This window comes from Stylophora pistillata, chromosome 14, assembly GCF_964205215.1.
Source record: "Stylophora pistillata chromosome 14, jaStyPist1.2, whole genome shotgun sequence".
In the NCBI taxonomy this organism is placed as follows: Eukaryota; Metazoa; Cnidaria; class Anthozoa; order Scleractinia; family Pocilloporidae; genus Stylophora; species Stylophora pistillata.
The window spans coordinates 8,784,584-8,810,288 of NC_142532.1; the positions used below are offsets into that span (position 1 = coordinate 8,784,584).

Below are 25,705 nucleotides of genomic sequence, written 5' to 3' on the forward strand. Positions count from 1 at the left end.
AGCATTTTATTCAAGTGCCGCCGGGGCCACAATATACATGTAGGCAAGCTCAAAACCAGTTTCGACTCTGAGAAGCAGTGGTTGCTGACTTTGTTTGGCGTTATTCTCGTGTGGAACTTAATAGAAAGTCTTGTATGTTGTCGAGCTTATTTTATCCTGAAAAGAAACTTAAGTGTTTTGCAGCGTAAAGTTTTTCTAAGATAAAAGAAAAACTTTCGGTTAATAATTGACATTGCTTAACATGGTTTTGGCGAAAAGTTTTCGGTATTGTTCTCTTGATTTAAGTTGCCTCTCTAAAACAGCTGTAGGCTATGTTCAGTTTTCTTTGAATTTCTTCTTTCCCAAGCGTGAATCAGTTTGGCTACAAGTCGGAACTAGTCGTCAGTCTTCATGTTCCTGTAGTGGAGGGATTTTGGTTGAATCAATAGACCGGATAGTTAACAATTATTCCACGAGCGCGCGTTGGATATGAGATGATAGATAGCCAACGAGGCGCGTGGCGCCAAGTTGGCTATAATCATCTCATATCCAACAAGAGCGAGTGGAATAATTGTTTTATTAAAAATACTACATTAAATTATTAAATTTTATCACATTTTTAGCTCCCTTTCAATTTTAAGCTTATGCGTACGCTTACCATATCGTAGTTTATGGTATATTGGCTCATATACCATAATGGCTAAGCCAATGAAAAGTCTTGAATTGCATTATCCAATGGTCCATATGTATAAAGACAATTAAAAAAGCAAAAAGAGAATGTTATCTTTTCCGACAATTATTCTCAGTATGCCTTTTTCATTCGCTGAAAAACATTTTCCTTCACTTAAAATACCAAGCCTAAAATTTACCATCTTCATTTACGTCATTATTGTGCATAAGTAACACATGTCGACACTTATAGCAGTAGTATACAGAAAGTTTGTCATGAAAGACCTTGATCAAGACATAGTTTGCCACGAGTCTCCTATAACTCAGCGGAACAGCATCCGAAGTACCACTCGGAAGGTCATAGGTTCAAGTCTTCTTGGTAGCACTTCTTTGTAGCACACTTTTTAATCCCGGTACAACTGTGTCATTGACTGGATAACATTTTCCTTCAATTTGATAATAACGCGTTGAAATTTACAGATGTTTGGAGAAAAGTTATTTGAAAAAAGCGATCAAGGGCATGCGACAACACCGAAAGTTGCTGTGGGTAGTTTTCAGGTCTCAAGACTTCCAAGAAATCTTAGAAAACGCCACTGTAAGGACGATGTATGGCGAGTTTTAATGAATGTAAGTATTAATTTTACTTGTAAAAATTCATCGATTACCAGATATCTTGATTACCTTTCGAGTTTGTCACATGCACTTTTGTCCTTTCTTTCGACAACCTTTCTAGAAATAACTGTTTACGTCATCATTGCGCGTATTTTCACATATACATGCTCATTAGAGCTACGACGGTGATAGAACTGATGACGATCAACTGCGGATTTGAAACAAATGCCTGCAACCGAACGTGTGCGTTACAGTGAGTCGGGTTTAAAAAAGGTTTATCCATGATAATGGATTTTCTAGATGACTTTTTCAACGCTAAATGCAAATCAGGAGTTTTTCTTTTATGCAGAAGGATGAAAACCAAACAAGTTGGGGGAAAGGAAAACACACTAAAAAGGAGGAAAAGTAAACAAGAGCTTGGAGAAGCATCCGCGCCACTGCTATCCAGTTTTTTTTTTCAGTACCCACGAACGTTTTATATCCAGTCGACTCGCATCAAAAATTCAGACGATTCGTACCTAGTTTGTGTCGGTTCGTACAAGTTCCAAGTTTTAGTAGCGATCGAAAGCGTACTTTATTAGTATAGGTACGAAACCACTAAACTGACTCGGCCCGAATGGTCCTACTTGGGTACGAAATAGCCTGCGAAGCAAGCCCTGGGGGAGAGGAGGGGGTATTGGGGCGAGCGGAATGTGCGGTGGAGAGAGGGAGGGCCTGCCACAGATCCCCACTAACCAACGAAATTTCCGATCTCGTATGGAAGAAAAATTCCCATCGGCTGAGAGCAACACGTTGTCAATAAACCCTCGAACTAAACAGTCTTCGTGGCGACTACCTTTTAGAAAATGGTGGACGACGGTGATTTCGAGAAGTTCTGCTCTCAAGAATCGATGTCGAAGTAGAATATTTGTGGCAGCCATCCACTTGTTCAAGCTGAGGGCCTTGATAAGAATGGCGTCTTCATTCTCAAACTTGCCCTTAACCACAACATTGCAAAGCCAATGGACGTTGGATCCAAATCATTAATGTTTTAATTTGTATCCATCGCTGAAGTTGAGAGTTGTCCTTTCGTCGGCGAGTCAAACAACGCTTCCCTGCTAGATGTAGGTTTTGCGTGTGCCGGGGAGCGGACACGCAAGCTCTTTCTACCTGGACTTTTTCCTGTCGGTGTTGAGAGCTTTCATTTCGACGAAACATCGCGGGAATCCGGACATTGAGAAGCGGCCTCATTCAACAGTTCATAAAACTGGCAAAAACTGTTAGCTTTTCTTGCACAAGGAAGGCATATAATTTGAGATATGTGCGACTTATTTTCGAAGTGAAAACCGACCGTTCGAAGGCGATCGGCGAAGATACACTTCCCTTTGACTCTGATTAAAAATACGTATGATGCACGATCCTCGCAGTAGAGATCGCCATTTATGCAATAGCGAAAATCAGACCTGAAAAAAATCAGGCCTGTACGGGATTCGAACCACTGACCTCTGCGATACTAGTGCAGCGCTCTACCAATTGAGCTAACAAGCCAACTGGAAGCAGGCCGTTAAGTTGATACGCAATAAACCCGTGATGATAAATCAGATACGATGAATATATGAAGTTCATATATTTTGAACTGCGCTTATAGATACGTATGATGCACGATCTTCGCAGTTGGCTTGTTAGCTCAATTGGTAGAGCGCTGCACTAGTATCGCAGAGATCAGTGGTTCGAATCCCGTACAGGCTTGATTTTTTTCAGGTCTGATTTTCGCTATTGCATAATTAGCGCTCTCCACTGCGAGGATCGTGCATCATACGTATCTAATACCGCAGTTCAAAATATATGAACTTCATATATTCATCGTATCTGATTAAAAATGTTTACAAAACTCTTGAAGCCACTTCCAAATTTAATTCTTAAATCTACTCCACGAAACCGGCAAACTACGCCTTCTGGATTAACTTTTGGCTTTATCCCTCTCTTAGATTTTGATACCAGATTCTCCTTGTCGTCTGACATTTCTCGCTCACGTGGAGCAAGTTTTAGTTGTTGTTTTGACAGTTTGCATGGTTCACTGAGCTCTAGCTAATGGCGCTTTCTGATTGGTTAATTTTAAGAGGCGCTGATTGACACATGCAAGACGATATGAATATGAAAATAGGGGGCGTTTCGTTAGTTAGTGGGGGTCTGTGGCAAGCCCTCCCTTTCCCCTCCGCACATTCCGCTCCCCCCAATCCCCCTCCTTTCCCCCAGGGCTTGCTTCGCAGGCTAGGTACGAAACGAATGGTCCTACTCAGGTACAAAACGTAGGCACACCAAAGCAAAAGCAGGCATGTCCATCATTGAGCAATTTTTTTGGGGCCCTTTTCCCTGATAGCTGCTCATCTTCCATTTGTTTACCTTTTTCTCTCCTTTTGACCATTTGTTTCGTTTTCTGTTTAGGATTTTATGGTTGTTGATCATAATTTTCACAGCAAAAATAATTAACGGTATGAAATTATTTCCCTTGGTGCGCAGAGTTTTCTTTTGTGTTCCCTTTAAGATTATTATCATCATCTTTATTATTATTAACATCAAACTAGAGCGTTCTATAAGCACGGACTTCTTTCAACTGATTACTCTCTTCATTTCATTCTAAATACAAGGACTTATTAAATAAAATCCGTCATTCCCGCCTTAAATTCGGGAATCATTTGTTTATGCAAATTCTGACACACAGGTTGACTCAAAAGTGTCAAAACAATGCTGCTGTTTGACAAATGTTTTCCCGGGAGATTACGAATTTCATTAGAACTCATTTGCATTTAAGCGTTGAATTTAGAAAACGGTTACCTTGGGAAAATCATACTTCTGTAAGTTCACATTCAGGAGCATTTGTCAACAGAGGTTTTATTTCCGTTGTTGCCCATAACTGAGAAGAATGTAAATTATGCTTGGTTCAAAAATCGACCAAAAGATATTCGCTGAAGCGTGAACAAAGCAAGAAGGAATATTCTGCCATGCATTTCAGCACAATAGGAATAAAACCTAAGCGATCTAAACAGCTTAAAATCTAAGTTATTTAGAAACTTGATGTGTTTTGTGCTTCTAATTCAAAGTACAACTTTTCCGGTACGCTTTTCCACTGACAGATGAAACTTTCGCAAGTATTGTCATAAGCTCGTAGACTACAATACATGTGAATATGTACTTGACACCCACTGATAAGCTACGTCCAAACAGGATGAACAGTTGTGCCACTACGAGGAAAATTGAATCGTTCAACCAAGCCAAAAAACCTTTGCAGTTCTCTCAGTTTTTTTCACCATTACAAAATCCTTCAAAAGCTCAAAACTAATCAGTATTGCTACCTAGAACGAAGAAAAAAAAAACCGCTCTGAAATCCGTTGTGGCATTAGGTCGATGCGTGGTTTATTATAGCAATTTCTAATAGTTCTGTTACTAGCCGTTCAAAACGTTCTTGACAAATTCCTCGTAATTGATAAGTCCTTGGTTGTCCTCAAAACCCTGAAGTAGTGCATCTACGTCTTCATCGCTTAGCTTTTCCCCTAACCCGGTTAGAACATGACGAAGTTCGCCAGAACTGATCCAGCCATTATTATCCGTGTCGAACACTTTCAAACTGTCGACGAAAGCATCATAACCAACTTTGTGCGTTCGGGAGCGACACGATTGCATGATAGGTAAAAATTCTTCGAAGGAAATCCGCTTGTTACCGTTTGGATCAATTTCTCTCAACACCTTGTCGACTTCAGCTTGGGTAGGATTTAAGTGAACAGATCTCAAAGCCAATCCAATGGCCGTCGACTCGATTTTTCCATCTCCAACAGTATCGAACAGATTAAAAGCGTCGCGACACTCATCAATTTCTGTTTCTGTCAGAGTACTTGCCATTCTAATCCCCGGTAAATTTTCCTCGAACCGAAATTGTACTGAAAAATTGCTCCCGGTAATGTTATACGAACGACAACAGGAAAAGATTATTATTCAATGCACTTGCTGACACAAGACGCGTGGCATGATGGTTTATCAGCGTCACGTGGCTTGCACTGCACCTGTCTTACGTGGTGGACGGGAACTGAGTGAGGACGAGAATAATTATGAAGGTAGCCACCAGCGGTCGACACAATTAAGAAACAGGGCATACAAACGAGTTCTTTGTTCCCATGATTTACATTTCCGTTGAGCATGGAAATTATCATGTAAATCTCGAGCTCTTAAGAACAATTTTGTGCTTGTTGTTCCTTAACGTTCGGTTAAGAACGAACTCCTTATCCATAAGAATACTTTTAGAATATTTGTAATTTAAAAATGCAGTCAATTAGTCCTAACTGTAACCGTGTGTTGTATTTGTCTATTAATGAAGCCGTTAGCTGGTTTTCCTTAAAAGGTTTTCAGTACCTCTATTTTGTTTTCCTGTGTACGTTGCTGACGCAAATCACTTTTATGGAGTGTTGAGGACGGTGGTGAAGGAGAACGTGATTTTGAACGAGTACGAACGGAGAAAAGGTAAAGAGGCAACCATTTTTTTAAGGCAAAGACTCGTTTGTCGGGGAGAGCATTGTAAGAGATAGGTCAAGAGAAAAAGGCACGTGCAAACTTCTCCACACAAGCAGTTGTGCACGGCTTATTACAAAAGATATTTCATATTGGCGTGATTGTAAGTTTATTCAAACGATCAGTTTGTCAAAGGTTTCGTTAGATGTTATTTGGAAGTGCCGTGGTGTGTTGGATATTTTAGGGGATGGTTTTGGATATTATTTGGGACAGGTTGGAACTGGACTGAAGAAGAAACTGACTGTCATGGAAAAAAAAGATAAAAGATACAAAACTCAATTCAGGCACAAGAGTACAAGAGTTGTTGTTAAAACGAGCATTAAGTAATTAGAGTATAAAATTGGTACAGTTTAACTAATTTTTCCCTTATTGTTTATTTATTTATCTTTTTCTTTACTTACTTGCTGCCTCCTGGAACTCCAAATGTACGGGGAGCTAATTTCACACGACTGGAAAGTTATATGTAGGAAATCCAGGAAAAGGCAAACTTAGTGTTTCCCGGGTCTTAAAGATGACTACATTGAGATTGAAATTGGAAACAATTTTTTAAGCATTTAAGACTGCACATATTTAAATCTGAAGGCCTGAATTGTACCTTCTCTCGGCGAAGAGGCGGGAAAAATTACTCCAATCCTATTGAATGTGTTTTAAGTCAATCTTTGAGTTGCATGACACAGGTGATTGCCATCAAATTAGTTGAAAATGAATGTTGGCCCGATTATCAAAGAATATCTTTCCCTCACGGCGAGATTGCTTAAGCCAGATAAAATGTGCAACCAACCTGAAACTTTATCCTGGTGAGAGTAAGTAAGTTTTCCTGACCGAGTTTAACAACTTTGTAAGCTTTTCTTTGCGGACATGGAGGTGACTTCACGGGATCTCAGATTTTAATTTCGGTCATTTTGGCCCGCAAAAGGCTCAAACGGAGTTTTCTCATTTACACGCCTTAGTAGGGTCTTTAACAGAAACCAAATACATTCAGAAACTTGTACTACCTAGTGGCTTGTTAAAACCGAGAGAAATCGATTGATCGACTGTTACAGTTTGCTTAATTGCAGATCTTGCTTCTAAGATTGCCGAACCCGCTGTCTGACAAATATGGTTTGATTTTGAGCTTTAAGTTACACAATTTACTTTCAACAATACAAAGTTGTAACCATGGCATCCACCCTAATATGACAAACGTTATCAGTAAATTGCGTGAGTTTTAACATTTACAGATACATAAAAATGCTTCCTTTTCAAGAAATTTGCGCTCCTACGGAAACCGCGTTCTTTAGCTCTTTAACGTGACATGTTAATGAAAAAATTCTGACACCAAAGACTTAAATCCAGGCTTAACATCTGCCTTCTTTACCTTAAAAATTTGCAAGGCTTTCAACACAAGAAATGTTCGCAGCTTCCGTTAGGATTGCTGTGATTCGAAAGAAATGACAACGTAGAAAATATATTGAAAACTTTTAAAATTTTAATCACTTTAAAAAGTCTGTGTTATCAACGATGAGTAAGCCGCAATAGATTGATGTTTCGTTACTCGAGGCCAAGTTTTTGTTATTTGACTTGCAATTCTGTTATTTCGCATAAAAACGCTCTTAAACTAACAGGTACCACGTAAATAATTTATCGGAAACATTAGGCTCGATGTTGAAAGCAAATCATCAAAGCGGCTACACCATTATGCAGAAAAAAAGTTCAGTTTTTCCGTTTTTACGTAATTAACGAATCCATAAAAATATGTCGGAAAACAGCCCGGACGCTTTGGAAGTGCGAGCTAAGAAAGAAAGAGATGACACGCAATTGCGTTTGTCACTGTTCGTCTGCGCCGTTGTTGCAATAACATGGTTCCTTGGAGCGTATGGATTTTCCTTCGTATGGGCAGGGTTTATAATACCATTGATATTTACAGTGTGGTATCGCAAAAATTGCCGCCTAATAGACGATCGTGTCAGAGAAGCAGAAATTAAAGTACACCGAAGAAAGGCCTTACGGGACGAGGAGACAGCCGAGTGGCTCAACTTTGTTTTGAACCGATGGTAACTATAAAGCAATTGTTAACAGAGTATATTAGCTTATGATAGGTCTAGAATTACGTTCGCTGAGTTTTTCCAAGTTTACAGACTAACATTTGCAGAGAAAAATAACAGAGGAGGCATTTTGAAATTAGCTACCATAAAAATGTTTGCAACACAGCATTTTGCTGGCCACTTTGTTACTTGGGTGGGTCAAATAGATATACAGCTGTGGTTTTTTTTCGGTTCCCGGGAAACCTGTGACCAGCAACTTTTAAAAAGTACATTATTCATCTACTCTTTAAGCCACTCGTAAATCCTACAAAAGCAAATTTAATTTAATGCTTACAAAGGTAAAAATCGTTTGTTTTGCTAACATTGTTTTTGTTTAGAACAAAGAATTGGCCATTTGTTACTAAACCACCCAAACCCCAGAGTCAGTTTTTATTTTTGTTCCATTCCGTGCTCATAAAATCAAAATGTTTGTACTTTTTGGTAAATGGCTAGATATAGTTATAACGTTTTTACGTTTCAACACTGAAGTTTTCAAATAAGCAACGCGTAACATTCGAGAGGTAATAAGTCTACATTATTAATAAATTAGATGACTTTTTGCCAAGTTACTTCTTCTTCTTCTTGTAAACAGGTTTCTGCACACGTCAGCATTTTATTTAGTTCTTATTAACCGAGCGGGAGGTCTGTATGGGAGAATCTTGACCGAGGTCGCCAGTACAGACCGAACGCAGAGAGGTCTGTACCAGCGACCGACGCCAAGGTTCTCCCATACAGACCGACCTAGCTCTGTTAATAAGATGCTTATTATATGGCTGTGTCTTATATGGCAATTTTTTATATTCTTTGTACCTTTTTTTTCTAGACCGGTCTAGATGTCGGTCTAGATGGGAAAGTCTAGACTGCTTTCAATATTGATTTCAGCCAATCAAATTCGTGAGTTCGGTAGTTCCCAGTCCTTGTGAGACAGCCATATAATAATAGTCGATAATGAAAGGGATGAAGTTGCAATTCTCAAGTGTAAAATTCAGATTGATAGTTTCCTTTTCTATAAAATCTATATATAATTTTAAACTTGGGATTCGAATCACTAAAAAAAATTAGAGTTTGATCCAAGGGAGGGATGCAACCTTCTGTTAGGTACGCTAGGCACCGTTATTTTTGAGAGATTGAATGAAGTTAGGAAAAAAATTAAACACAAGGATTGGAATCATTTACAGACGTTTTAAGCAAGTGAGAATAAGTTAGAATAGAGCGTAGCATCTTTAAAGAGAATAATGTTTCATATGCTTTCACATACATACTTTATGTATATGAAGTTCTGTTCTACATCAAATGTTTCGTGTTTTTCAAGGTGGAATTTCAGTGAGGTCTCCCTTTGCAACCTTGTGCGCTCCAGTTTGAATCCTGTTTTGGAGTATAGCAAACCATCGTTTATAGGTAAGAACACAAGCACAGTTAGGTATCGATCAACAGGTCTTTGAATCAATTTTATTTCGATGCTAGCCACCAAACCCAATTTTTGTCTTCAAATCAAAGTCTTGTGGTTGGAAACGCGGATGTGCGATTGAGTGCTTACCCCTGAAAACTGCGCATGCCTCTCAGAATGTTTCATCCTTGTTTAACTTTGAAGTTCCTTCATATTTTCAGAAACTATGGAACTAACAGAGTTCAGTTTTGGAAAGAAGACGCCGTTTCTGAAATACGTGAAAGTGTTTGAAAATATTGACGAGAACGACTCTCCGGATATCCCTGCCTCAGAATCAACAGCATTCAACCCACCGAAGGACCTGGCAACAAGGCAGAGACATCTGTTGGTGCTTGTTATGGACCTCTGCTTGCACGCACCTGATACAAAAATCGCTATCAAAGTGAGATTAGGCGGCAAAATGTGAGTACAATCGATTAGAAAGGAATGAATGATAGTTAAAGTGTTCTTAAGCTGAGTGCATGGCTTTTTATTCTTATCCACTGGTCCGTAGTCAAATTAGAACTTGGATTTCTTTTTGCTACGAATGTAAATCTCATGTCAAAATCTGTGAGCTAAGTGGTATTGAGACGCAAGAGACATTACATCTAATGGTATCGACAAGAGAAGGAACGGACCAGGTCCGTATCTTGAAAATCCTCACTCCCAAAGTTGTTCCCTAACACCAGCAATTGATATGGGACAACCGCCCAAATTATTCTGGTTGCACTTGAAATGATAGAATTTCATTCATCTGGGAAGAGCTTTTCGCAACTTAATATCGACACGATAGCTCTACAGGTAATTAACAAATGGGTCAGTAAACAGAACTTAAAAACGTTACTGACCAAATTTAGACCCCAGCAAATGAAAGTGGTAAATGATTTTTCTGTATACATGTTTTTTTCCAAGGGTTGGTGCAGATGTTGATGTCAGTATCGAGGACGTGTCGTTATCTGGTCGTGTTCAGATTGTGTTTGAGATGGATCACCTTGTACCATTTCCACATATGAAAGCTGTCTCCATAACTTTTCTTGAAAAGTAAGAACAAATTTCACGTCTCCACGAATTAACAAATGGTTCCATAACCTTCTTTATGTTAATTAAAAACAGGGAATTTGTTGAACTTATAGGATTTGTCTATGCACCGCCATGTTAGTCTTAGAAAGAAATCACTTTAAAAGAAAATAGCAACGTTTATTTGGAGAGGTTTAAGCCAACCGAGTAAAACAGGTGATTTTATCTCCGTTATTACAAAGTACTAAGAAGAATTTACATCTCACGGTGGTGTGTGTATCGAAAGAGAAACCTAACATTCAGAAAATATTATAGTCGCCTAAAATTTGACCGTGGACGCCACCAGTTTGAAAAAATAACTCAGTAACCTAGCCGCGCACGGATTACTCCAAGACGCGTTCACCAATAGCTCGTGCTTCGATTATCGCCGATAACTGAAATGATCAAATGTAGCCGGTCAAGAGTCAAGATGGTTGCCTCCATGGTAAAACGTCGAATTTCCAACACACTTAATTTGAGGAAAACTTTCAAAAGGTTACGCTCAAAATAAAGTCACTGTCCGCCATTATCTCAGGAATGCTCTTCAAAAGCCAAATGGAAAATTATATACTCTCTGGAACTTGCGGCTTCTCCTTCAACGAAAAAATGACGACATAGGTGGAATTCAAATGTATGAGCTAGTGATATGAAGTTATTTGTGTTTAAACTGAAATGCTCAATTGTACTAAAGTGCGTTGTCTTTTCTTTTGTTAGACCAGATGTCGACTTTGATGTTCGATTGATGCGCGCAGTACAAGTGATGGATATTCCTATGCTGAAAGATTTCATCAACGCTCTCGTTATGGACAGTTTGACTTACGGTAATAATCAATTTTCACAGTCTCAGTCCTGGAAAATTCACCACTGAGCTTTAAAATGGTCTAGAGTGTTTCGAAACACTTCAGCTGACAAATAACAACAGTTGGGGAATATTTAGATACACACGTGCCTTTTTCTAATTACTTGGGCGTGTCGTATTTTTTCTACTGATCTACAGCATTGGTTGACCCTGGAAGAATTGAAGTTCCCCTTCATGGCGTTGATCCCGATGAACTCCTCAGCGCAGCTAAGAAGTCAACTTACGGTGAGCACGCGCGTCAGTAGATAAAAAGACTGCCAACAAAATGTTTGATTTTACGAAAGCAACGCGGCGACGGTCCATCATGGTGCGATTTGAAAAACTTCAAATAATGATTTGTATCTAATTCAAATTTTGCAAACATCATGAAATAGGCACATCACGAAAACGAAGCATTGAAGTAACGCTATATCTGAAGAAAACGGTTCTTGAACAAAAGCTCATCTTTCAAACCGGCAGTCTAAATCCCACAGGGATCAATGAACGCTTTTCATTCCACTAATTTATTCGTGTTTTTCTCGTTGCCACGTTCCCACCAATAACGTAGCTCCATTTTCTACCTTTAAAAGCACACACAACCCACAATTCCTCTACTCGCTCCTACGAAGGGCTAACGCTCGAAACGTCAGCTTTTTTAATCGTTACGGTGGCCAATTTACCATTTCAACTTTGTTGATATATCCAAATTATTTCGTTACCCCCACCGACGCAGCCCCAAACAGTATCTTTAGAAACTATCAGCCTTGGTTCAGTTGTTAGTTGGCTACCTATTACATGACTCTGGTGTGAGACCATATTTTTTGTTAAAATCGTGTTTTAAAACTTCAATTAATTTAGATGTATGAGTTCTGTTTTTGCGTTAATCTTCCAGCCGATGGACTATTAACAGTCACACTGAAAGGTGGAATGCTCCAAAAGTATACAGGTGAATAATATCAGAGAAATCGTCATGTAAACTACAAACGAAGCCATCGATAGTCTAACAACTCTTCTTTACTCAAATGTGACTGGTCCATCTCATCACCAGGATAAGACAATCAGCTGTTCGCTATTTACATTGAAATTCACTACATTGCGAAACTAATAATTAGACTTCACTACCGTTTTTTTCGAAAGGTCGTAGGGTTGACTCCTATTGAGAGCTTCGCTTCAGAGTTCTTTTACTTCGAGTTAGATCAAGAGGCTTCAAATTTACCATCCTGATTTACATTATTATTAGGCAGAAGCATCACATGTCGACATTCCTATCCTCGCAGTATGCAAGCAGTTTGTTACCATGCAGCTGGCTAAACAGCCAAACCTACCACGAGTCTCTTATAGCTCAATGGTAGAGCGCCCGTAATAGTAATAAGAAAGTCATAAGTTCGACTCCTATTGGGACCACTTGTGTCAACAATTACATTCATTCATTTTTTTCTGGTGTTATTTCAAATTTTACTCTTAGGTTTCCCAACACTTTCTCTTTTCTGCTCTAAAGATTTCTAAAGATATACATGGTCGACAGTAAGATCAGCTTGATTACTTTTCCAGATGACCAGATCTGGACGTCACTTCAAGTCGGTAACCTTGATGAACAAAACACTGAAAAGATTCAGGGTGGAACTACATTTGAAGAGTCAATATCCATTCTTATTTATGACCTTGCGAATGACAAGGTATTTGCTAAACCGTAGATGGTTTAGTTAGATTGGTTGATACTGCATTTTTAAAAATGGTTCTGTCGTGTCCACAAACTGGCCCTTAGAGGGAAAGAGGTAATACTTTACCTAACGATTACTGTATTGCCACATGCAGCTTACATAAAGCACATCAACTTAAAAGTGGGGAGCTGTGTGTTTGTTTTTCTTTTAAAGATCTTCTTGACTTTAGTTCAATTAAGAGTCTGACCTACTCAGGCTTGCAGTGCCTTAGGGTGGCCAAGTGCTCTTTCGCGTATCTTAAGGAAATACCGAGAGAAAACCGATAGGCTATTCCATATAAATCCATATACATGTATGCTTTTGTTTTTCATTCTTCAACTGTTGTTTATAGTTTTTTTTTTTTTTTTTTTTTTTTTTTTTGACAACAGCTTAATATTGAAGTACGCGGCAAGAGGACTTTTGGAACGAAATATTCGATTGCAAAATACAAGATGTACTTGGGCAGTCTTGGCCTGGAAAAGAAGAAGAAAGTGTAAGTGGAGATGAGCATAAACTGAAACACATTACCGTATCTCCTCCAAGAAGCGCCCGGGTACATATTTAAAATTTCGACTACAAAGGTGGGCGCTTAATCGAGTGGGGCACTTATTAAGTTTTCCTATTTCTGCGAACTGTAACTTTATTTAGGCTAAATCTTAAAAAAAAAACCAAACCTACAACATTATCCACGTAGACATCAAGTTAATTATAGCATCTTTCGTTTACAAAAAAGGGAAATTAAAAAGATAAAAAAATAGAAAAAAATAAAAGAAACAGGAAAGAAGGCAAGAAGTAAGAAGACAATGCAATTGGAAATTTTAAAATGAAGCACGTGCATGGTAATGGTAAATAAAGGCTGATAGTTTCTAAAGAAACTGTTTGGGGCTGCGTAGGGGGGGGTAACGAAATAATTTGGATATATCAACAAAGTTCAAATGGTAAATTGGCCACCGTAGCGATTACAAAAGTTGACGTTTCGAGCGTTAGCCCTTCGTCGGAGCTGATAGTACTGATAGTTTCATGTTTGTTGGTCACATTCCGATTCAAACATTTTCCATGCAATAACTTTATAATCTTAGAAATTACAGGTCCATGAAGGTTACAGAATGGTCTAATTGTGCGAATTTAACGGTATTTACCAAGAGCGTAGCTCGTAGCAATAAAACAAAAATTAAAGGAAACGGAACTCAGTAAGATAGAAATAATTTATTTTATCATGTGTTGATTAGCGTTTTTAATTTCAAGACAAGAAAGCCTGTCCTTTCTTAAACATACCCACACGAATCTGATCCCTTCGAGTAAAATCGATTTCCTGTGTATTAAAAAAAAATTGAACAGTCTTTACTCTTTACAGTCTCTCCTCTGGGAAAGTCAACAATTTCCACTGGGAAATTGTGAATGAGTGATCGGCTGACGTGAGAATCCAAAACGGTAAAAAAAAAAAAAACATGGCAACGTATAATCAGATCGTTAGATGATGTATCTTATCGATATTTCTAAGAATCCCGTTTCTCTTTCTCGTCATTTTCCCATCACAGCGAAACAACTCTGAGTAAGGAAGGAATTAAAGGGTCCAAGCTCGAAGTCTCTCTGGAGTACACGCAACTGAAACCTTATGAAGTCAGCAGTCGGACAGATGAGCAGGAATTCCTTGAGAAATACCAGAAACCTACTGAAGAAAGTCCTGGTACAAAGTTTCATAATGTCTTTTCTTTCCAACAAGTGATTGAAAGAGTGCTATTTTAGTTATTCATTCTAGAGAAACTAACCTGTTGAGTCTAAAAAATTCTTGTCAGAGATAACCTTTGGAATGAGCTTTTTCCTAGGGATCTCAGTCGCTTGGGTTAATCTTTTTAAGATGATAAAAAAAAAAGAAAAAAATCGTTCCACCGTGGCCTGCCTGTGGGCTGTGGCACGAACACTTTCCTTAAAGTTTCTTTTAAGGGCTATTGGGCGATGGGATTGCCCAAGACATGAGCAGACTCTTTTTATGTGGAGTCGTGCAACAGCGTTTAAAGGACATGTTAGGTTTTCTTCTTTGTAAATTGTCTTTTTTTCTTGAGAAAATAAAGGGAAGTGACATGACTCAGAGCACACCCTCTTATCAGATGCCAATGCCTTTCAGCCCTCATATCACTATAATCTGCTAAGTTAGTCAAGGTTACCGCCCGACAGCGGCTCTAATCAGCACTACATTCAAGATTTCGCGTCACGGTAAACGACCGATTGAACACGATCTGAATATGGCCAATTTCACGGGGAAGGAAAAATGGAGGATGAGCTTTTTCCGTTAAAAGCTCCTTCGTCTAACATCTTCCAGTAGTAGTAGTAGTAGTAGAAGTAGAAACTTTATTAAAGTGTCAAAAACCGTCTAGCCAGGGAACAAAATCCCTTACTAATTTGGGGACACCAGTAACAAATAAACCAATAAAACTTCCGCTGGCTTTGCTGCCTTGGATTGGTAATTTTATTGGCAGTTTACTTTGCTTGTTTGATTTCATGTTCCAGTGTCCGGTCTTCTTCTCGTTGTCGTTCATGGCGGTGAGAAGCTACTGGCGATGGATGATGATGGGTTTAGTGACCCTTATTGCATTATGGCAGCCAATAGAGAGAAGGTACGTTATATAATGAGTGCAGAGTGGAATTGTGATATATTTTTGAAAAACTTAGTTATGTTGACAATAACATATTTTTTTAGGTGAGAACCACTCCTCACGTCTCGGGATCTGTCAATCCTGTGTGGGAATCTGTGGTAGAATTCCCCGTCAAAGACTTTACGAAGGTGAGAAAACAGTCCTTTGATTCTCAAATGTTGACTAACTGAGGTCACAAAAGATATTTTTAATCTACTTGAATGGGATGCAATGGCGTCGCCAGTTACCCCCTCCTGGCCCTATTACCACCCTTTATTATTTGCTTAGGTGTTCAGCTGTTCGTTGACAGCATCTTTTAAACAGTGTGCTTTTACCCGCTATGCTCTTAGGTGGAGAAAAACAGTGTGAGTTTGAGTATCTTGCCAAAACACAAAGACCCGGGTCAGGGCTCGTTTCCAATGATAGGTACCAACGATGGTCCACCACCTATCGATCCCTGAACGCGTCCCTGAAGTAACGAAATAGAATCAAGGGAATCAAGTGAAACAAGCTTCTGGGCCCAGTTGTATAAAGAGAAGATAACGCTATCCAACGGATAATTCGCTATCCAACGGATAATTCGCTATCCAACGGATAATTCGCTATCCAACGGATAAGTGACAGCAGAAAGTACTGCGCTATCCACTGGATAGAGATTTATGCAGTGGATAGCGTGATCAAACCTTCGAACAACCGGGGCCAGGTGTAAATATGAGCCGTATTATATTTTTCCCAGACCAATGTTTCTTTCCTGGTGTATGATCGTGATGTGAACTGGCAGGGTCAATCTGATGACTTCATGGGATCCTGTAACCTTCAAATGACTTTGGTATGTTGTGTGTCACCTGCGCTTGGTTAAAGGGGTCTTTCCAAAAAAGTAAATGAATACAGCAACAAATAAAATCTTTGCTCTAACAAGAAAGCAGCTGATAAAGAGGAGAGTTTTAGGCGCCAAATAAATTTCATATTTTGATCAGTAAGTGAAGAGAGTGGCAAGGATGAAAAAGAGGAGGATAAAAGCTAAAACATGCCACATTTTTGTCAAACAGTGAAGAGTTTTGCCGTTAGCTTTTGTAGTAAGAATATGCTCAGTAAAGTTTCTCAACCCTTCACAGCCCAAACATCAGTGTGCATATTCTCCACACCGTTATATATACATTTCTTAAGGTGCTGACCAGGAGAATTTGTTCGAAAATCAGAGGTTCTTTAGTTCGTAATAATTTTCTATATTTTCGCGATCTTCATGTTTGATCCTGGGGTAATATTGTCAGGAGAAATTAGATATCAGCCACTCTTTGGAATCAAAGGTCAGTTCTGCATAAACCTCAGCACGGGCAATCATTCTCTCCGACGCAATATTCCAACGGATTGATAGAATAAGAAGATAAAAATACACAGCTGAGATACATGGGCCCCTCTCTTCTGCATCAGGTTATTCCTTCCTTCATCATAACGCCTTCTCTAATTAATTCAGCGGGCTACCTATAAATTGACTCTAGAAATGTTCCTTTAACGTCATAGGACGAGCCCGCAATCATTAAACGTAAGTTAGAGTTGAAGTATAAAGTGTTCGGAAAGAAGAGATCAGATGACTCCATCATGAAGGCAGGATCACTTACAGTGTCAGCTGTGTTTCAACCCGTCGAGTCGGTCGCCAAATCAGGTACACGAATCGCATCGTTTGATTGCTGTTATGACATATAAATTAGCTACGAATTCATTACTTTAAGTGCGCGCTTGTCTTTGAACTGATTACATAATTTGTATTTAACCGTTATGAAGTTAGTTCGTAATAAACTTTTAATCGGTTATCCCTGGTGACTTCTGTCGTTTGTCGTTACCTTATCTTCCACCTAACATTACAAGAGCGTGGACAGACTGAGGTGTATCCAAGATGTTCAGGAGGGGGCTTTACAATAACACTCTCTTTTCATTTTTGTGATAAACAGCAACAACAACAACAAAACAACTAAGTGGCATAGACAAATCCTGACCACAGAAGTTCGATCTTCAAAACTATTTAATCTAATTTCATTTTCTTTCGTGATCTCTAGAAAAAGAACCTACGGCTGATGACTTAGTGGAAGGTGAAGATATAGATGATATAAATGTAAGTTCGTAAGCTTTTTATTTAAAGAGATAACTATAGCACAAAGATATGCAACGCAACTCTGACTGACTTTCAACTCGGACAATAGTGTGAGTGAAGATAGCCGTAATAGTTCTAAACGGATATTTATCTTTTTAAGATAGATAGTTAGAAAGTACTTGAAAAACTAAGCGACTGCGTTCCAGAAGTAAAGTTTACTTAATTTTAAATGTAGCTATGAATGTTATCGATACTTCTTTGTTCAATTTCAGGAGCACGCCAAAAAACACACTATGAAGAGCAGTATGAAGATCAAAAGACAAGTTGAAGAAATGATGTTGATCAAAGGTAGCTTGAAGAGGTTACTGAATTTAAACGAGAAGTATTTCCCAGAGAAGGAAACCCTCTCAGTGAGTCGTCATCATAAGCACACCTCAGTAACCACTGCGCACACGTTTGATATTCCAAAACCCGACCTGTAATTATGGGGAGTGAAACCAACAAAAGCAAAGGAATCGCTACAAAACAAGGTGAAACGAAGCGAAGGGGTAAAAGACGATTGTCACTGAAACAAGCTGCTAATGAAATAGCTAACCAAGCCAAGATATACAAAATGCAAAATGAAACCTAACATAACAAAATAAGAACACAATATAAGGCTAATTAACAAAAAGCTACCAGATCGTTGAAACAAAACTAACCAAACAAAACGAAAAAAGGACAAAAAATACATTTACATAATCCTTGTAGTTTTGAAAAAAAATTCCCTCCTTTCTCGTTCCCAGAGCTTGGTGTTTTAGTGATCACACTTCTCCAAGGTAAAGAAATGGTTGCTATGGACAGCAATGGCCTCAGTGATCCATTCTGTGTGGTGCGAGTCAATAACGCGAAGAAGTTCAAAACCAACGTGGCGTACGAAACTCTGTCCCCGGTGTGGAACGAGTCCGTGTCCATAGCCATGCCACAAGAGGGAGATAAGATTTCTTTCGTAAGTTTATTTCTTTACATTGACGCATGGTTGCAAAGAGGGTCAATGTTGTTCAAGGAAGATGGACTGTTTAGACAGGGTTGCGTTGAAGGTGCTTGGAAAGTTGCAACTGAAAGGAAAGAAGGCAGGCGAAAGTAGGATTGGCTGCAACATCCAATGGAGGAAGGGGATGGGGAGTTTTGCTCTACACTGTAAAGATATATAGAGAGCAGGAGCTTTCTTCTCGAATTTTTTCCGCCCTTTTTTCTTTTCAGGATGTCTTTGACAAAGATGTGTTTCAGAATGACTTCATGGGATCAGTTCCATTGACCGTTGATGACATAAAAGAAGCTGCTAAGGTTCAGTTCTTTCTTCAATTCATTCTATTCCCTAAATTGAAAAAAAAATTAGGAATTCATGTAATTTTCATCGAAATGAGAAAAGGCGACTCCCTTAGTTCATTGTCTGATTGGTCTCAAAATGCTCGCCACACATTGTGCATGCTCTTCACCCAGTCAGCTGTTCTCGTTTCTAGCATTTCTCTACACATACTGTTTGTTATTTTAACTCTTATCATTTATAGAAAGGAGCCCCTCAGTGGTTTAAGCTTCAAGAGGCTGACTCAGGAGAAATTCAACTTCAATTCAAAGTTTCTAGGCCTGGCGAACAGGTGATGTTTACTCGGATTTCCTTGAAAACATTTTCTTTTTCTTTTTTCCCTCCTTTATTTCTTTTTCCCACGCTCGTGACAAGGCGGAAACATCGATCTCTGAAAAAATATTGTTGTTCTTGATCTGGGGATTTGCAGCTTCTTTTTTTTTGTTACTCGCAACGACTATGTTCGATCTAATTAGGAAGAGGCTGAGAAAGCGGGGGATATGACGTCACAACCGGGAGAAAGTGGAAATGACTCGGGTATCAGTGATACTGGGGAACATCAGGAGGCGCCGAAAGACGTCTTTGATCTTACACTGAGCAAGATGGACGGTAATGGGTTGATTCCGATTTTTTTTTTGTCAGTAACACAGTTTTTTTCAATGGAGAAAAATATTTTTGTTTCTTTAAACATCAGGCATTTTCGACGTTGCTGTTCCAAGCAGAATCCTGGACATTAGACAGGCATGAATCTCGTGTCTCACCGGATTCACAAATATCTTAGTAGGGTATCCTACTCTGACAATAGACCTTGTTCGGGTTTGAAGCCAGTTGGGGAATTGTGATCTTTTTCCCCTCTGTCCCGCACTATTAACAAATATTGAAAAACTTTAATCATTCCACGACAAAGCATGAAATTCACCATCTTTCTCGGTCCATTTTCAGATGCTGTTTTAAAATCAAAACAGCAAAAAAGTCGCACTGTTTTGGTTTTGGTTTTTTCACTTTATATTCCATCTTTTGCAGAGTACGTAGAGAGTCGGATCCCACCTTTGTTTTACGGCGTATCAGGAGAAATCATTCAGGCTTCGGATATAACAGGTAATGACCGTAATTGGCCTTGAGCGACAGAGAGCAAAGGTGACCAAACTGGAATGCATATGGGCTTCTGTAGTGATTCTTGGGTCGTTTGAAAAATTATCACGAGATTTATGGACCATTCAGAGAGCGCAGTGATGCAAAAATATCAAAGAAGGATTATTTTGACACTATATTGACACTCTCCTTAAATGCTATTTTAGCACTTTTCAAACAATAAAAAAGACTTCACAAAAAGTGCATGTTATTAATTCCTGTCCATGAAAGTTTTGACGGTAATCGTATTGTCAAGGAAAGCAGTACAGTTTTTAACTGTTTTATGTATTTTGCTAGGTTGGGGTACGTTCCAAATTAGAGCAAGAGTTGAGATGTGAGTATGTAAGCATATGATACTAGTGATTTGTCGCGTAATGGCGAAGTCTAAACTTGCAAGTGGGTTAAACTTAGTTGGGTGAATGATTTACAAATGGAAACATTGCCTGTTGATGCCCGATGGAGAATTAAAGAATATGAATTCTGGAAATCCAATACCACCATCATAGGGAACCGTCTTGCATTCATTTAGGAGAGTTTGTCTCTCAAGCTCGAAAAGAGAAACTTCTACCATTCTTCGGGTTTAGTGCAGCCGGGAAGGAAGGTAAGCTGTGGTAAGCCATTAGAGCTCTATATCAAAACTGCGGGTTAGGACCAATTCTAGCTCCGTCAGAAAGTTCTTTCTCCCCTCGAATACTGAACCCAGTTTTCAGTTTAGCGTCAACTTTGCCTATGACTTGTCTAAAATTTTTTTTTTTCTCAGTCCTCGTCATGGCCGTAAAAGCAGTGTCAAGTATGAGTACATTACGATGTGCACCACTCCCCAACTTGCTCCTGAGAGTGGGATGGCAAAATGGAATTATATCTTCCAAGTAAGACTATCTCAACATTGTCTCTTAATCTGACAATCCTTCAACATATCCAAACACAGCAGTCACACTTGCCCAAATGGACCAATTTTGGCCAGGCGGGAGGAAATTTCTCGCGAAAAATTTCAACGGAAGACATAAGAAACAAACGGTGTCTCGCAAAATTGAGAAAGGAAAAACTTAAAGAATAGAAAGGATCGATCGATAGAGTGTACACTTTCACACTCAGTGATTTCAGTCAATGACTGTAATTACGGTCGTTTTAAAAGTGCTTTTGTGACGAAAAGAAATTTTCGCTTTGTCTCGGTTAGTGAGAATATACCTCGCCAACTAATGTACATCACTTTCAAGTCTCGTTTAAACTGCCCAACAGTTCCAGTCGAGGTTTCCTAATAGCGCACGGACGGAAAAGGAAGTTACGCCGGATATAATCGATGCTATATTCAGTTAGTGTGCCTACCGAACTATTCTAAAACAGAATAAAACACAAGATATTCTACGTGGTTTCAATTCCTTTTATTTTTTGTTATTTAATTTTCTCGAGATTGGTGAGCCCGCGTAGTCTCATTTTCAGACATATTTTGTTTCGGATAGGAAAATCAAGTTGCATGGCGACATTCTAACCTCTTGAAGTGGGGTCAAATCCTACTGAAGGCTTATTAGAAGGAACGTAACAATTTATATATTGTTGCAGAAAAAATTTTTTCGTAAATATTTCAACTGTTAGGTCTGTATTTGCTTCAAGTGGTGATGGTTAGCGCCCTCATGTGACACTTTCCCTTTTTCTCGTAGACTGCGGGAGGAACAGCAATTTCAAACGAAGCAGGATTCGTTTTTGAACTGAGAGACGCCAAGAAAAAACTAGAGGGAAAGGTTAGGATCTCGATACAGGACTTCTTCAAAGGTAACCACATGTTCGATTCAATCTCTAATTTTTGTTAGCCTTTGCTTTACTTTGTGTCTCGTTTCTTAGCTCCTATCTTATTCGCATTTGTTCGTTTTCTTGATTTTTCGGTTTATGAAATATACCTGTGTCATTCGGTCATTCGATATACCGACGTTTAAAGGTCTCCCAGTGTGAGTACTTCCAATTATAGGGAGCTGAAGGCCACATCCATCGTGGATATAAGGGATACTGAAGCAAGTGTTTTTAGAGTAATTAGCTATACACGAGAGAAAATAATTGGACCATTATTTTCTCTTGCTATCGAGTATGTTAGCCTCCTCTGGCGACTGGAAAACTTTCAAAAAATTAAGAACTATATGGCAATTTTTCAGATGGTTCAGATGCCTCACTAGAAGAAACTTATCTATAATTGTCTCCCAACTAAGACTTTTCAGACAACAATTTCCTTTGCCTAGCGACTAGTCTGTTTGTTAGAACTTCGGAAATAAGCCTTAATAAAGCACGGCCACATTCTGATTTTTCTCTTTCACCAGATGTGTTTACCAGGAGGGAAAGGTCGAACACTAGCAGTGGATCTGAAGGTGATAACATATACGCCATTCATATAAATCGGTACCACCGCCAGTAGTTTTTCCCTTCCACCTCTCGACCTCTTATGCACCTTTTTTCCATGCCCGTTTCAGTCAGAGGTCCATTTAAGAGATAGGTTTGTTGGATTAACCGTCACTTTTTGGTATCAATTACGTTTTCATTTTCAGTCCCAATTGACAATTGTTATCATTTATAGAGTAGCCTGCAATTAATGGAAAGACAGTGTCGTTTCCAAACAACATTTCAATCTAATTTCGTTTAATTTAGAGGCAGCTGATTGATCAGTGTACATTCCGAAAAATCAATTAAAAACAAGCGTTCCAGCGACCGCAAATGAGTGATAGAATTTAGAAAATCTACGTTTTCCATGAGGCTGTCACTGCTTCTGCCAATGGAGCACTGGTGTCTTGAGCGCCTTTTCTACCTTAGGCTTCAGCGAAAAATAGGCTGGAGGCTGTCATCTTCATATTTAGTTCCCTGGGATGTTTGTTCGTCCCAGACAACTAAGAACGCGGAACAGATCAACTCTCATGATGTTACCTCGCAGCTTGAGTTCTATTCTTGCATGCTTCACCTCAAAAAGAGAAGTGTTAAAAAAAATTTTGAAGAAAACCTCTTGGTGTCTCGATGTGGGCCGCAAGTCTGATACCATACGTGACTTATTCCTCTCCGCAAGATCTTCAACGACCTTTTAATTCCTCCAAAATGGCCGTTGAAAACTCAAGTTCGACTCATCTTTCAACGCCATTTGTAATTTTTTGTAGTTTTGGCCCATGCTGAGAATAAGAAAATGAACTGTTTTGTAGTCGGATCTTCGAAAAAATAATCATGAAATACATTATTTTTCATCGGTCAGATATCTGTGCAAAGTCCTGACTTATACATTACAATTACTTTTCAGGCAAATATTCTGAAACCAAGTGGCTCAATCTTGAAAACGGTATGTTCAATTTTAAAGTTCAGGACCTAATTAGCCGATCGTTGATAAAATAGAACCATGTTTTCATTACCTACTTAAAAATGTAACTTGTGGTGGGTCACAACTGAAAGTATATAGTTAAAACTGCAGACGTGCATTATCCAAAGGAGGGGAGAGGGGAGGAGGCGAAAGTGCATACAGACTTACCGATTTGAAAATGTTCCCAGGATGCTTTGCATTAATTATTAATCAGCGAACGTTTCGGGCCGAACATTGCCGTAGGAGACGAAAAGTGACGACATTTCAACGGCGCGTCCTAAAGCGGCTTTCAACAAATGTCATAATATTATTCAATACTATTCAATACTATTCTTCACCCGCCCACCACGTCTCACCTCTCCAGCTCCAAGGTTATTATACACCTGTCGGCAATAGCAAATATCGTTCACAAGTACCCGACGACATGTCTCCACCCCAAAGCCTATGTGGTGGATTTACTTACTTACGTCTTCGCGCGAGTGTATATGTTTCTGCCACGCACGTTGCGTGGGGTATGAGGGCGGTCGGGAAGGGCGCATGCCAGATAAAGACATCACTGAAAGAAAAGGAAATAAAGATAAGCGTATTACTAATAAGCAGATAACTGGAGTAATTGGCTTAACATGTGTGACCAGGTTGTCTTTTAAGCACTTAAAAGGATACGATTCAACACTGTGCGAAGTATCAATGGCATACCAAAGAGGGCCATAGAACCTTCTGTCTTCTAACTGTTGCGAAAAATATCTCATTTATCTACTCTTTCTGAAGGCAAAATATCAATCATACTAATTACAAGAGTAAAGATAGTTATCTGTTTTGATCTTCAACAAGACTCTCAGGATTAATGATGTACAGACAATCATCCACAGATTTTTTATTTTTAACCTGATGTGCAAATACTGTCTAAGGTTTCCGTGCAGCCTACAGTAATTCTATATCTAAGTGTTTCACCACAATACTAGGGGATTCATTAGAGTTAAGCTGTCTCGAAAATGATAAATTTACAGACTTGGCATCTCCTAACTGCTTGAATATCAATTGAACTCGATCTCTTTTCCATTGGGTGCTTTCACTTCCTTCTTCGAAAAATAAAGGAAAGAATAAGGGAGAGCGATTCTGAATTCCAATATCGACGGATGCTTTATTGTCCAAGGAGTGTGGAAAAATCATTATCTGTATTGACAATCGCCGTAGTATGCCAAGAATCTAGATTTAATCACTCTGTTGATGGATGGACATTTTGAGATTAATTTTACAACCTTTCTTTATGTGTAGAAATTTTTTAGAAACGTGGAATTGCGAGTCACCCAATGGTACATTAAGTGTTTTTTTTTAGTTTGAGAACAGTGTTTTAAAATTCTTCTTTATAAATTAGCAATTTTCGAAAAATTTGAACCGAAAACTCTTTGCCGTAGTAATGTCCACAGACGTGTTTGCTGTTTATGTATAGTGCACACATCCCATGGTACGCTGAAAGTGTTGTTAACTTGAACTTCTATTTTTCATAGATGGAGTGCCCGCTGGTCGTCTGCAAGTGATGATGTCATACTCAGACACTCCAGATGCCCCTGTAGCCCCAACTACGCTCAAGAAACGCTCCATCTTGAAAAGATTTTCTTCAAATTCAAATCTTTAGCTCAGACTGCAAAATACATGTGGAGTAAAGACTGCTATGATGATATGCGGTGCGCGCGTGGAATGTTGGGAATTGTGCAAGACGCTTAAGTTTGAGTCTAAAAATTTTGGTTTTACAGCAATCGAAAAGTGCTCTACGATACAAATAATATACTAAGTACACGGGGTGGGTCATTTGTTTTTTATCTGGGAAACGCTTTTTTTCCAAGTGTTTGATATTTTTTATTGAAGGGGATTCAAAGCAGAGTTTGTTGTTTTTATTGAGCTATACAGACAGCAAGTTGCATTTTATAGAAAAAAGTAACTCGAATGTAAACATGAACGTAACACCAAATCTTCTTGTAAACACCTAGAGAGAGATTCATAATTTTTGCAATATGCTTAATCGTAGTTTGAAAATATGCAAAAACTTGCCACTTTAATTACGCCGAAAAATATCAGTACGAAAACTATAAATCGTGATATGACTGTCAATGCTTGAAATCAGATCATAATTTTCTCAAAACAAACTGATCAAATCTAGAGTAGTACCGTAGGGTTGTCTTTCGCTATGATAGGTGGTCTAGATTGATTCTGATTTACAATCATCTTTCTTGTAAATACTTACGTAGGAGATTCTTATGGACATAGCTAAATACCTATGGAGCATAACCCAAGAATATAGAGAT

The 25,705-nt window shown here is 38.9% G+C and overlaps 2 protein-coding genes across 2 annotated transcripts; one reads left to right on the plus strand and one right to left on the minus strand.

Moving 5' to 3' along the window:
- Positions 1–4,114: 4,114 nt before the first annotated feature.
- Positions 4,115–5,242, minus strand: LOC111338103 (myosin-2 essential light chain). Its single transcript, XM_022944524.2, has one exon. The coding sequence runs from the start codon at positions 5,134–5,136 to the stop codon at positions 4,684–4,686; it is 453 nt and encodes a 150-aa protein (XP_022800259.2). The 5' UTR covers positions 5,137–5,242; the 3' UTR covers positions 4,115–4,683.
- Positions 5,243–7,409: 2,167 nt separating this feature from the next.
- On the plus strand, positions 7,410–25,189 carry LOC111338097 (uncharacterized). Its single transcript, XM_022944516.2, has 27 exons — positions 7,410–7,832; positions 9,175–9,260; positions 9,471–9,711; positions 10,201–10,329; positions 11,059–11,165; positions 11,342–11,428; positions 12,075–12,128; positions 12,734–12,858; positions 13,272–13,375; positions 14,421–14,569; positions 15,391–15,497; positions 15,581–15,664; positions 16,252–16,344; positions 17,037–17,178; positions 17,570–17,625; positions 17,877–17,952; positions 18,390–18,592; positions 18,847–18,930; positions 19,155–19,241; positions 19,426–19,558; positions 19,973–20,047; positions 20,378–20,414; positions 20,841–20,949; positions 21,739–21,850; positions 22,387–22,434; positions 23,346–23,384; positions 24,911–25,189. The coding sequence occupies exons 1-27, from the start codon at positions 7,534–7,536 to the stop codon at positions 25,036–25,038; spliced, it is 2,994 nt and encodes a 997-aa protein (XP_022800251.2). The 5' UTR covers positions 7,410–7,533; the 3' UTR covers positions 25,039–25,189.
- Positions 25,190–25,705: the final 516 nt, after the last annotated feature.

What these genes read in the sequence shown, in the direction of transcription:
- LOC111338103 (XM_022944524.2), bottom strand. Translation starts at nt 5,136, where the DNA reads ATGGCAAGTACTCTGACAGAAACAGAAATTGATGAGTGTCGCGACGCT.
- LOC111338097 (XM_022944516.2), top strand. Translation starts at nt 7,534, where the DNA reads ATGTCGGAAAACAGCCCGGACGCTTTGGAAGTGCGAGCTAAGAAAGAA. An exon ending in ATTAGAGCAAGAGTTGAGAT is followed by an intron (nt 20,415 to 20,840) that starts GTGAGTATGTAA and finishes TTTTTTTCTCAG; the next exon opens with TCCTCGTCATGGCCGTAAAA. An exon ending in GATACAGGACTTCTTCAAAG is followed by an intron (nt 21,851 to 22,386) that starts GTAACCACATGT and finishes CTCTTTCACCAG; the next exon opens with ATGTGTTTACCAGGAGGGAA.